Raw genomic sequence first — 13,154 nt, forward strand, 5'->3', positions numbered from 1 at the left:
AACCTTCTGCATCAGCAGGATTTTAACAGATGTTACAGCGTTGCCTACTGGCATGCATTGTGGAGTAGCACTTTAAGGGAAGTGTACAGGCTTCTATTGCATGTAGGGGAAAAGCTTGCATCTAGGTGCTGATTGTTTTTCCAGAGAAACACGGATGGTTGGTCCTTTTGTCTCCCAGCCTACTGTTGGTGCATTAGAGTCAGGTAGTACAGCCTATGTGTCTTTCAACATGAGAGGACAGGTCACAGCATGTACAAGGTTCCGCTGTATTCCTGTTTGTCTAACAGTCTGTGCATGTCTTTCGGTTTTTTAGCATACAGTAGGGTCTTAGTCACTAGCTTGTGTGTGACAACCAGGCCCAAAAGGGCGCAACAAACTGCCCCAGAACTTAGAACGCCCTCAATCAAAAGCCTTACAAAGGCGTAAAAAGGCTCTTCATCAGGTCAGCCAGGCTGGCCGACCTGGTTGGCTGGGCGGGCCAGCGCTATATAAAGCTTGCGCACAGCCCCCTCCAATATATATATCATCAGTGCTCAGTCCCACAGCATACATCCGCAGCATTCAGCAGCACGGCACCCTGCCCTTGTTGCTACAGCCACAACAGTCTTGTGTTTTGCAGGCCCTGCTCAGCACCCTGCCTTCGCAGCGCTCTACATCTCACGGGATGCTCCGACTTCGTTCTTGCTTCGTCGCTGGTCTACTACTTAGAGTCGCTTCATCTGTACCTCAGATCGGATTACATTCACCATTATACAAATATTCATTCATCCATTTCATGCTGTGTTGATTTGCTGTGATCTCTCACACATCAGGTTCTTTCGTCCTTTTGTCCTCACATGGTATCAGAGCTATTGTGAGCGAACGGGACGAAGACCTTGAGAGCACACAACATGGATCAACTACTCCGCGATTTCGGAGGACCAGCCTCCGTCACCAGAAGTTGATTCTCCTTATTCAGATCGAGACCACACAGAGGATGGGACTTCTTACTCATTGGAGAGCCTCGTTCGAGGTTTGACACTGGGAGACAACGAGCCTGTCAACACCTACTCACCTTCTACACCTTTGGCATCACGACATTCCTCTCCAAGCTTACCAGACTTCGCTCCCAGAGGGGGGTACATGCCTACAGCCTATGTGCCAATATTGGACCCGAGTATCCAGCCTTATCTGGAGAGCCCTGCTGTGTAGTCTAGCCGACAACCTGGACTTCGGTTTGGGTCATTCTCTCAGGGAGAACAGGTACCATCATGGTCATCCGGAGATCCATCGTCATCAACTTCGCTTGAGACTATGTCAAGTTCATATGTACGATTGAGTGCTTATGTGTCTAACACTACCTGGGTGTCCATCATTGTAGCACAGGTTCAACATGTTGTACCAACTACTACCCTCGATCTTTGGAGAGATGTGAACCCGAAAAGAGAAGGGTCTAGGAGCAACATACGCTCTCAGACTACTTGTGTACAAGGAGGTAACATTCTTTTCTCTTTTGGTTCACCTTCTATTTCTGCTCCTAATGTGTTTTGGAATACTGCACTACCTTAAGCACAAAACCCTCCCACCCAACCCATGATTCTTCCTGCAGGCATTGGCATTAGCCATTCCCGGCACCTTCATAGGGACCTGCATATGGGTTTTACCGAACACATGGATCTCTCGGCACTATGCCTACCGGCACTGTGTCACCACCCAACATTCCGGGGTATCAGGTAGTTTACCAACCCATCATGGACACTACACTAGTACCAGCTTATGTGCCTATCCGAGGATTTGTGCCTAAGCTAGGCATTCCACTTGCGCCTTGTATCCCATCTTATGGATTACCCTCGCTAGGTCCTACACCTGTGTCGGGTATTAGTGGTTATTTTGGAGTGACACCTACCCCTCTATCCTTCGGATATGGGTCTAATTACACCACTTGGACTATTCCAAACTGTGCAATCTGCCATTTTGTGAGGTCCACGACAATAGAAACACTGAAGTGTTTGATTAATTGCTTCCTGAGCAGTTTCTACCCTTCGGAGTGTTTCTGTTTGGTGCACGCAAGATGGAGGTTTTGTGTCAATTATTGATGAATTGGGACACTTTGTAGTATCATAACCAAAGGATTTACAATATATGCAGTACAGAAAAACAGGTGCCTTATATATGCACAATGGGAATTGGGATAGTCATAGTGATTGCACTGAACAGAAGGCATTTCGCTCCTCACTTGTAGAGGCATAAAGGATGTTTGGTTGTGAAGGATCGCATCCTCTCTTAGAGATGTCGATTGAAAGCTTTTAAGCAAGGTTGCATAGAATTCAGGAAATGACAATTTCGAGATCAATCTTTCTTTTGCCATTGCTTTACTTGATTTAGATGAGGAACATGTCATAGCATGATCATCTTTCATCATGTTGTCATCTAAATGTATTGCTTCTTTACAATATTGATCAAATGTTTTTGGATTTGATACAATGATCAAGTTGTGAAAGCTGTTTTTCTTTAAGCCCATCATGAAACATTTCTTCAATTGAGAATCGTTTAATTTTTTCCATGACTCACATCGTGAGTCCAAGAGTTTTATTCGAAGGATAAAGTCTCTAATGGTTTCGTTTGGTTTAAGCTCAATTGAATAGAGCTCTTTCGCTACACTCCATCGATCAACTTGTCTTGAAAAGCTGTAGATAAAGGCTGTTTTCAAGGTTCTGAAGTTGGTCTTGATCGTCGACATTAATGTGATGAACCATCGACTAGCTTTTCCCACTAAGCATAGATTCAACGCATGTACCTTGGTGGGGTAGTTGGGATTTCCAAAGGCTTCACATCTCTGTTTTAAATATATGAATGAATTGAGCAGGATCCGTTGTTCCGTCATATTTGCCCATGATTTTGGAGATCTGTACAGCCATATTTTTGTATGAGTCACCGAGGCCGTATGTAAATGCTCTTGTTTGTAGGGGCTCAGTGAGTCCTTAGGCAACCCCCCTTCCTAGACTAATCAGTATGTCCTGTAAGCACATTCATTCCCAGATTCTGCTCTCTTATGGTGTCCATTTGGTCTCCTTTTGCATGGCCCTTGCTTGTGGGATGGCGAACCCTTTTTTACTATTTTTCTGGGATTTTTCTCAGCCTTTCTGGCATTTACCAATCGGCCATGTCCATCAGCTCCAATCGGCCTGATTATCATCTCCAATCAGCCAGCATTCCCTCACTATAAATAGTGGGTGCTGGTCTCTCTTGTTTCATTCAGTCTTGTACATATTTTGCTCCCTCACTTACGAGACTATTTGTGTCTCTTGCTTGGGATTGTTTTGCTTCAGTATATTCAGCATAGTTTGCTCCATATTTCTCTCTCTCTTGCACTCTCTGTTCAGCACATTCTAGTGCCACTCTGCTTCCGCTCTGTGCACTCTTTCATGGTATCATCGCTCCCGGTTTAGCAACCTCTTTGTTGCCCCAGATTCAGCCCTGTTTTCAGCACCTTCTCCTCTGCGTTTTTTTCTAGATCCATAGCCTTTGCTGCTGCGTTTTCTGGACAACACCCTGTTGATCGCTTTTCCTTGAGATTGGACAATAGGCGGCCTGTTTTCTACAGGACAGCAGCCTTTCTTTGCTACGTTTTCCTCTCCAGTGGCCCTTTCCCTTTGCAAAGGGGGCTTGTGGTGTCACAGGCTTTGGTGGCACTCTTGGTACCTGTGGAGGACACTTCTTCTTCAGAGTTTGTGCATTTTTTGAGATTGAGCCCAAGCTTTTGTGATGGCTGCACCGACTTCTCTTTATATGTTTGCTGAGTCTGCCAAGTTGGATGGTTCCAACTACACCCTATGGAAGGTGAAGGTGAAATCGGCCTTGCGTGGCGTGGATTTCTGGGATTGGCTTGTTACACCGGCCAATGCCACCCCTCCCACCCTTGCTTCCGGTGGTGCGACTCAGGCACAGATTGATATTTGGCAGTCGAATGATCGACGCATTTTCTCCTTTCTAATGTTGAACTGTCAGGATGTTGTTCTCTCTCATGTGCGTACAGCATATGCTGCACATGAAGTTTGGAAGGCTTTTGCAGATCTCTATGAGATTAAGTCTCTGGGTCAGATTTTGGCGTTGGAAAAGCAACTTATGAACTTATCAGTTTTTGCGTTTCCTTTATTTGCTTTCATCTCAAAGATGAAAGATCTCCGAGACGAGCTTGTTGTGCATACTTTCAATCTCTGGTTTCTTCTCCTGTTCCAGTTACTTGGGAGGAAGTTCTCCCCTCCGTTATGCAGAGTGAGTCTCGCTTTGAGGAGCGGACTAGCACCTCCGGTGGCCCTGATGGAGCTTTGGCAGCACAAGATAAAGGGAAGACTCAACAAAAGAAAGGAAAAGGGGGTTCTGATGACAAGAACTCCAAAGACAACAAATCTTCAAAGAATAAGGACATTGAATGTCATTATTGTGGCAAGAAGGGTCACAAGTCACCCCAATATCACAAGAAGAAGCGATGAAGCAGCAAAGAACTCTTCCTCAACGGCGGTGTCTCAACCCAAGAAGGATAATGGCATTCTTCTCTTAGCAGGTAATCGGCGTATACTTGCTCTTGTGACTTCTCAGTCACGGTCTTGGATTGTTGATAGCGGTGCTACTGCTCATATGACACCCCATCGAGATTGGTTCGAGGACATTACTGCCAGATCAAGCGAGATCACTCTGGGTGATTCTTCTTATGTGCTAGTGTTTGCATGGTCATGGCCATCTTCCGTTCTGACGAGGACAAGAGGTACTTCTCCGACGTTCTGTATATTCCAAATTTGACTTTTAACCTTTTGTCAGTGAGTGCTCTTATAGCTCAGGGTGCGGAGGTGATCTTTTCTCGTTATGAGATTACCATTCGTGATAAAGCGACTGGTAGCATCTTGGCTCAGGGAGTCCAAGATAGTGGTCTCTACAAGTTGACCGCTTTGCTTTCTTTTGGTGCTTCTTTTGCTCTTTGGCATGCTCGGTTTGGCCATTTGAGCTATCGGCTTCTACAGCGAGTCTCGAAGGATGGGTTGGTTGAGGGATTTTCGACCATCAAGGCTCCGTCTTCTGCTTGTTCCTCTTGTTTACAGGGAAAGAAACACTGAGCCGCCTTTCCGAAGAAGCAGGCGACACACAGATCTTCGACATCACTTGCTCTCATTCATGCAGACTTATGTGGTCCTATGAGTACCGCGTATTTGAGTAAGGCGTTGTACATGCTCATGATGGTACTTGGGTTTTCTTTCTGAAGACCAAGGATGAGACTTTTCATCACTTATGTGATTGGAAAGCTGAGGTGGAAAAAGAGACCGGTCACTAATCAAGGCTCTCAGGACTGATGGAGGGGGTGAGTTCACATCCTAGAGGAAAAGGACTAGCTCCAGAAGAAAATCCAAGAACTCCCATCAACATTAGGTGTCCAAGACTGTTTCACGTCGTGAGATGCTTAGTGTTTCACGTTGTGAAATGCTTGGGGTTTCACGTCATAAATTGGACTTCACGAAAAAATTAAATTTACTTTTTTTTTTTTGCACGGGACTCACCCCGTGAAACACTTAAGGGTTCATGTCGTAAACCGCTTAGGATATGAATTGTTTTTTTTTTGTTTTTTTTTGCGCGGATCTTAAGGCGTGAGTGCAGAAAATGGTTCATGCGTGAACCATTTTTTTGATTTTTTTTGGCACGGACTCCTAGGACGTAAGACCTTAAGGTGTGTGCAAAAAATGGTTCACACGTGAATCATTTTTTCGGTTTTCTTTTTTTTTTCGCGGACCCCTAGGACGTGAGACCTTAAGACATGAGAGAGTAGAAAATGGTTCACATGTGAACCATTTTTTAAGTATAGAAAATGGTTCACACGTGAACCTTTTTTTTTTTGCGTGGATCCCTAGGGCATGAGACCTTAAGGCGTGAGTGCAGAAAATGGTTCACGCGCATGAACCATTTTTTCGATTTTTTTCTTTTTTAAGCTAGTGGAAAATTCAAATTTTCTTATTTGGAGATGATATTTTTTTAATTTTAAATTAAGGAGATATGGACATTATCTCAAAAAGACAAGTGGGAATCAAAAAAGTCAACCTTTTTATGACACTCTTACATCCTTTATAAATGATCTCTAAAATGGACAATTTGATAACTCATGAGCATCTACTCATTCAATGCTCATTAGTCTTAATGAGTTATGTAAAAACATGATTAGTAATTAATCAAATATTAATTTTTTAACATCTTTCTTTCTTTTATACTAATCAAGGACTTTAATTAACCATTAATCTTTAATTAATTCACACAATTAAACACATCATTGGATAGGGCAAGGAATTGCTCTTCGATATATACATTAATTAATGTGTACATTAATATATAATTAGAGATTAATTAAGCTCTTAATTTTGGTCTTTTCTTTTAAGGTAAAATTAAGCAAAAGAGAGTCAAATTCTTTCAATTGATATAATTAGGTGTTTTGAAGCTCTCAAAACATTAAAAAACATTAATTTCAACTACTTACATGATCAATTTGGATCTCAAATAATATATTTTTTAAATTTTTTCTTGTAAAATGGTTACTCTTAAAAATCAGTCAATTAAGAGAAATTAGTTATTTTCAAGAGTTTTTGATATTTTTGAGGAATCTTTTAAACGATTAAGTTACTCCTAATGATTACTAACACTCTATTGCATATAATTTCAATAAAAAACATAAATCACATTAACAACAACAAATTAAGCTAAAAATTAAACAAAAAGCATTCTTTACAAAAACAAAAAAGAGAGTTATTTTATACCAAATCACACACAAATCATCATCAAATCTATATCTTTTTCATGGGAAACCATTAATCAAGACAATGGATAATGCATATATTAGAGAAAAAACGATGGAAAAAGCCAAGGAATGGTTCTCTCGACAACTCTGTAAAAATGTTATGGCTCATCCTAACCTCTCTTGAAACACATCCAACAAGAGATTACCTGGTGAACCGTAACTATCATGAGAATCTTTCAATGGTCAAGCTCGTAACCCTTGAGGTCTCCAAGCTCTACCACTCCTTGAGAAGCAATTCCACTGCGCCTCCCACGAGCGTTGTCACATCGTCGCGTTGCACTATGTGTACTCGTTCTTTCTCTCACCTCATCACTCGCACTCTCACTAGCATGCATTAGGGAGAGATTATCAAGAGGATTAGCAAGAGCAAGACTCAATAGCATAATAAGGTAGCCATAAGTGTTCACACTCACTTAAACTGTGGTTTGACCGGGCACTTTAGGCTCATAAGAGGCCTAATGCTATTACAATGACTACTCTCATAATATATCCCATGAAGTACATCACTTGGAACTTCATCCTACATGCTACCACACGCTCTTGAAGCGGGAATTGCCTTAAGTATTCCATTGAGACGCCCGTCTAAGTTGCAAATTTGGACACCATTCCTTCATATCTTGAATGTATGACCCTTTGGTGTATCTACCTTGACTCCTTGATGTAAGATAATGGTGGTAGCTCTTGTTAACCTTAGAAATGGGCTAACACAGTGATCCCATGGGGGATTCAATGAGTTCATCCTACATCAGTCTCATTAGAGCTATCTAGCTCTGCGGATTCTTGCATCCTTGCTCCGAGACGTCTCTCCATTCAATCTTTTAGATCCTTCCATAAGCTTGGGCTACCTTGAAGCAAGGTGCCAATGGGGATCTGTATCTGAGAAGAGAGGAAGGAAGAGAGACCTGCAATGACTCTGGGAGCAAATGCACTTGAGAAAGGTCATCTTGTTTTGTTCTCAAGCTCTTGTTTATATAGGGTATTGGGATTTGAACCTCTTTGTCTGTCCTTTTGAGGTTGTCATCCCCTAGGTTTTTGAGATATTCAGCCACTCGATTGCCTTGGTGGGAGATAGATGTCTCACAGTGGGTGCTGCTGCTTGTGTTAGCCTATTAGGGGATGCTTGTTCTTGGAGCTCTCTGTTATATGCTTGAGCTTTCTCGATAGGTCGCATGTTGGAGACCAAGGGGCATGGCTCTAGGTAAGCCGTTGGAATCTCATCCTCTAGCTGGGCTTGGTAGTCATCGTGGACCAATTCTTGGGCTGCCATCAGCCTTCCCTTTTCCTCAATGGATTAGGGTATTCGGCTAGCTTCCTGGAGAGCTGGTTAGGATCAATTGGCTCCCTAGCACAGGTGGTTGAAGGTAGTAGTTGTTCCTCTTCTGATGAAGAGGTTGATGCATGGGTGGTTGTGCCATCTTCCAAACCACTTTTAATGACTACCCAACTATCCCCTTTGTCAATTTTCGTGGTCTTCTTTCTCGAGCATCTAGTCGCGTGCGCTTGTTTCGGGACATTCTTTTGAGATAAAACTTTTACGTGTCCTTGGTTTTGTGAGGTATTGTCCCTTGTTGTTGTCACATTTACATGTGATACACGCGGTAACTTGGAGCACATATTTATAATGAAGCACCTATACTACCTTGCTTGGAGACAATGTTTACATGTCCTGAACTACCGTGTAGCAAGAGGGTTTAGAGCCCCCATGCGCGCTATTTGTTGTGCTTTTTATAATGCAGGCAATACATGGCGGCATCAGCATAGAGCATCAGCATAGAGTGATCAACAATCGGCCTCATGAGCTTCAACTGCCATCATGGAATGATCATCTACGTCTGGATTTTGACTTACTGCCTACTTGACAATGTGATTTCTTAGTTATTGAGAGCTAATGCATCGTAGTACTTTTTTTTATTTAATTATACATGTAAAATTGGCTTGCCTCCTTTTCATCAAACATGTATTATTACTGTTCATTACCTCCTAATTATTCTCATTTGTAGACTGGTATTGCTAGAAAATAATTATGGTACTTACTGTGAGGAAGTTAGATGGCTCTCTCTCATATCCACAATAGAGTATAAGCATTAATTGCATGTCTCTTTGTATAGAGATCTATACAAAATTACATTTAATGGTTGGTGTTATAATTACATGCCTTGCAAACACTAGCTAGTTGTCATTAAATGTGATGTCTTTCTATCAAAATAGCCATGCGGGTATCACCCAGGACTGGCTATTCATCATGATCCGCCACCTTGTGATCTTACTACTACATAGAATCAATGGAGTATGTACTATTGATAAATTTGAGTATATAACATATTTCACAACTTTTCTCATAAGATGTATGGTGTAGTTTTTGCATATATGTTTACTAGATCACTCGAATAGTACATACTCCATTGATATGTAATTCATATTAAGAAGTTAGAGAAGATTTACATCATGTATAAAGCTTTAAGCAAAAAAATATCCTTGGTGACTATTGTCTCTCTCAAAACCATAAGTTCCTTAGTTACAATGATCAACTTGTCATCATGGCTTCTCTTTGCTTTCCTATGTAGATGAGCTATCTTAGTCTCAAGGTCCCTCGATCTCCGATTCAGTCAAATTTTGTTGGCTTAAATGTGTCAAGGTGTAAATGGAGTGAATAATTAAACCCTAGGTTGGGCTTTAATTTGATAGTCTAAGCTTTACAAGCTCTACAGAGCATTAAATGTGTCACGGTGTAGATGGAGTGAATAATTAAACCCACTAAATGTGTCATGGTGTAGATGAAGTGAATAATTAAACCCTAGGCTAGGTTTTAATTTGATAATCTAAGCCTTACAAGCTCTGCATATAGCATTAACAAGATGATGTGTAAACTGATATGAGATTCATCATGCACGATGAGAACATTCCTCATGCACCATGAGAACATTCCTCCTCACATGTCTTTTTATGTTTTCTAGGTTGGTTGTGAATCTATGGATCTTTGGACTAGTAGATGAGGGAGGTTATGGTTGTGTCCTTTGTTATTTTGGAGAAGATAAATGCAATCTTATCCTATTGTCACGAAGTCAATTCACTCCACTAAATGCAAATGAGAACTCTTTACATTGATGTGTCTATGGGGTCCTTTCAATTCAATTGTCATTAGTTGTAATTGTGCTATACTAGTGGGATGACCTGTGCTTTGCACGTGTCTTCAAACCTCTAAATTCAAATTCTACCCCAACCTCCTCCTCCTCTTCCCAAACCTCCAAATTCTTGCCACATGTCAACTTTGTGAAACTCTTTCTCTATATAATATATAGAAGGTATAGAGAAGAGATATTCGTTTCCCAAAGTTAGGGTAGTATTCTAGTATCACACACACATATATGACATACATGCATATATTCATAACACATCTTTTTTTGTGTTTAAAGCTTTTAAAATCAAGCCCATTTTGAGCCTAATGAGGAAATAACTATGCTAAGCCAGTGATAAAGGCTAAAGAAGGGGTTGTTGTTAAGTAGTATAGCCTCTTGATTGTATTGTGCTACCTTAAATTGTGTCCATGAAAATATTACACCTCTTTTGGGAATACTACATAGTGATAGTTTAAGGACTATCTTAAACTATATTCATCATGAAAATATTACGCATCTTTCAAGCATACCACATACTGAGAATGATTGATTCTTGTGATAATAAAATCTACCCTTGCTTCTATAATTTGAATTGCATGTTTTTAAAGCATTGTTCTTTGTCTAGCAATATTATGGCATGCTTTGCATATTAAATCCAACAATCTTCTATGGTCAAGACGTGCCAAGTGCAAAACATTATCCAATTCCAATAGGTAATCTTTGCTGTTTCATTCAGCCTTCTTCTATCTTTGCTTCATTTAACCATCATCTTCTATTTATAAACACAATTAAGTCCAAAAGACTTTAAGCTTTAAGCTTATCAAATCTCTCTCTCTCTCTCTCTCTCTCTCTCTCTCTCTCTCTATATATATATATATATATACATACATACATATACATATACACATACATACATACATACACACATACATACATACATACATATATATATATATATATATATATATATGTATATGTATGTATGTATATATGTATTTTTACACACACACACACACATGTATGCATGTGTGTTTGTATGTTTTTGAATATATAATGATCACCTATACTTTTCAAATGTGCAATTCATCTTGGTCACTAAAGCTACAAGCCTTCTCTAAGCCATTCTAAGGTTGGTTATTTCATGTCCTACAAGTTATGGTCCATGCTGCATTGTGGTTTACACAAAAAAATTACAAATACAAAGTCAAACATCGTCTCTTTATTCCAAGAGAAAAAATTATTTAAGTATAATGAAGTATGTCATTAGGCCATTAATGATTAAGTATAATGAAGTATGTCATTAGGCCATTAATGATTAAGTCCCGCTTTCATATAGTGACGATACATATGAATAGACATGCTATAGTAAACACGCTATGAGGCACGGCGACTATTGAAATCTTATGGCGGGGAATAAAGTTCCTGAGAGTTCTACACGTGTGATGATGTAATCTAAGATTGCATCATAGAGGTCCATAGAGAGCTATCCCTCTTATGATGTCTAGCCGAATGAGTACCATCGATGGCAACATGACCATCTAACTTGTCATGTTGCTTGTTTATAACATTAATAGTATTTTTACAACTAACATCACAAAGACCTAATCCTCCCAAAAAACCTTGACACACGAATGTAACATATAGACGTGCACCTCTTTCACAATCTCCATCATTTAATGATTGCTAGTTATAATGGAAGCAATCTCTCTCTCTCTCTCTCTCTCTCTCTCTCTCTCTCTCTCTCTCTCTCTCTCTCTCTCCGTGTTAAAATCACTTGGTTGGAACTTGGGTCTTTGTCTCCATGCGGGTCTTCAGTTAGCAACGACCCAGCCTCTTAGAAGATGATCAGTTGCTTTGCAACCATGGAGCTACCAACGTGGCAGTTCCCCATATCTATCTATTATATTAAGCACAAGTGTCTCCCCCTACCACGTGTCACTCGCTCTAGCCATCTCTCTTTTCACATGGCCAAAGGAGAGAAGGGAGTGAGCCAAGGGAGAAAGGGGAGAGATTCATGTTGCCCCTTTCTCAAATTTGAATTCTCTTATCTCATGTCATTTCAAATTTTGAAAGGTGAGCTATCCTTCTTACCTAATGATTTTCTTGAGACAAAAAACATGGGCCTCTCTCTTAAAAGGTGAGCTTCATGATAAAAACTTCAACGTGTAACTTTTATTATAAAGAAAAGATAAAAGACGTCTGTAAGATACACTTATTTAAGAGTGAGCACACCTATTAAAACTAAATATAAATTAAAATTTAATTAATTAAAAATATACATGTATATGTGTGTTTATTAATTTTGTAAATACACGTATATATAGGTATATGTGTTTAAATATAATAAAATATTATATTATATATAATATATATTTGCATGTGTGTGTGCATGCATGCATGTAAGAGAGAGAGAGTTTCTATATATGAGAGATTGTGTGAGAAAAGAGAGGAAGCGTGTGTGTGTGTGTGAGTGAGAGAGGGAGAGAGTTAGAGAGAAACAGAAACAGAGAGTTAGAGATAGAGACATAAAAGTTTGTGTGAGAGAGTGTATATGGGGGGAGGAGAGTGTATGTTTATATTATTTCATGTTTAGGTGTGTACATGTGTGTGTGTGTGTGTGTGTGTGTGTGTGTGTGTGTGTGTGTGAGAGAGAGAGAGAGAGAGAGAGAGAGAAAGAGAGACATTACATGTAAGATGCATTTATTTAAGAGTAAGCACACCTCACCACACATCCCCACCATTAAAATTTAATCTAAATTTTAATTATTAAAATTATATATATGTGTGTATGTAAATTTATTTGTGTTTGTGTGTGTGTGTGTGTGTGTGAGTGAGAGAGAGAGAGAGAGAGAGAGAGAGAGAGAGAGAGAGAGAGAGAGTATGTGTGTGTGTGTGTCAAAGAGAGAGAGAGAGAGTACGTGTGTGTGTGTGTGTGTGTGTGTGTGTGTGTGTGTGTGTGTGTGTGTGTGTGAGAGAGAGAGAGAGAGAGAGAGAGAGAGAGAGAATTTCTATATGTGAGAGTGTGTGTAGGGGGAGAGTGTGTACGTTTATATTAGTACATGTGCGCGAGAGAGAGAGAGAGAGAGACAGAGAGAGAGAGAGAGAGAGAGAGAGAGAGAGATTACATCGCCATAACCTCCGCCCCCACATAGCACAAGATGGGCAAGGAGCTCTAGTCACCACCTAGGCATAGAGGAGAGTGTGGATAACACCACACTCCTGGGCAC

General features: G+C 40.3%; 1 protein-coding gene across 1 annotated transcript; it reads left to right on the top strand.

The window, feature by feature from the left end:
- The first annotated feature begins 38 nt into the window (after positions 1-38).
- Positions 39-5,480, top strand: LOC147637416 (uncharacterized). The gene is made up of 2 exons (XM_086799206.1): positions 39-1,474; positions 1,589-5,480. The coding sequence occupies exon 2, from the start codon at positions 3,745-3,747 to the stop codon at positions 4,777-4,779; it is 1,035 nt and encodes a 344-aa protein (XP_086655332.1). The 5' UTR covers positions 39-1,474; positions 1,589-3,744; the 3' UTR covers positions 4,780-5,480.
- The last annotated feature ends 7,674 nt before the right edge of the window (positions 5,481-13,154 follow it).

The sequence above is a fragment of the Cibotium barometz genome, chromosome 6 (assembly GCF_041138505.1).
Source record: "Cibotium barometz isolate CiBa-2024 chromosome 6, ASM4113850v1, whole genome shotgun sequence".
In the NCBI taxonomy this organism is placed as follows: domain Eukaryota; kingdom Viridiplantae; phylum Streptophyta; class Polypodiopsida; order Cyatheales; family Cibotiaceae; genus Cibotium; species Cibotium barometz.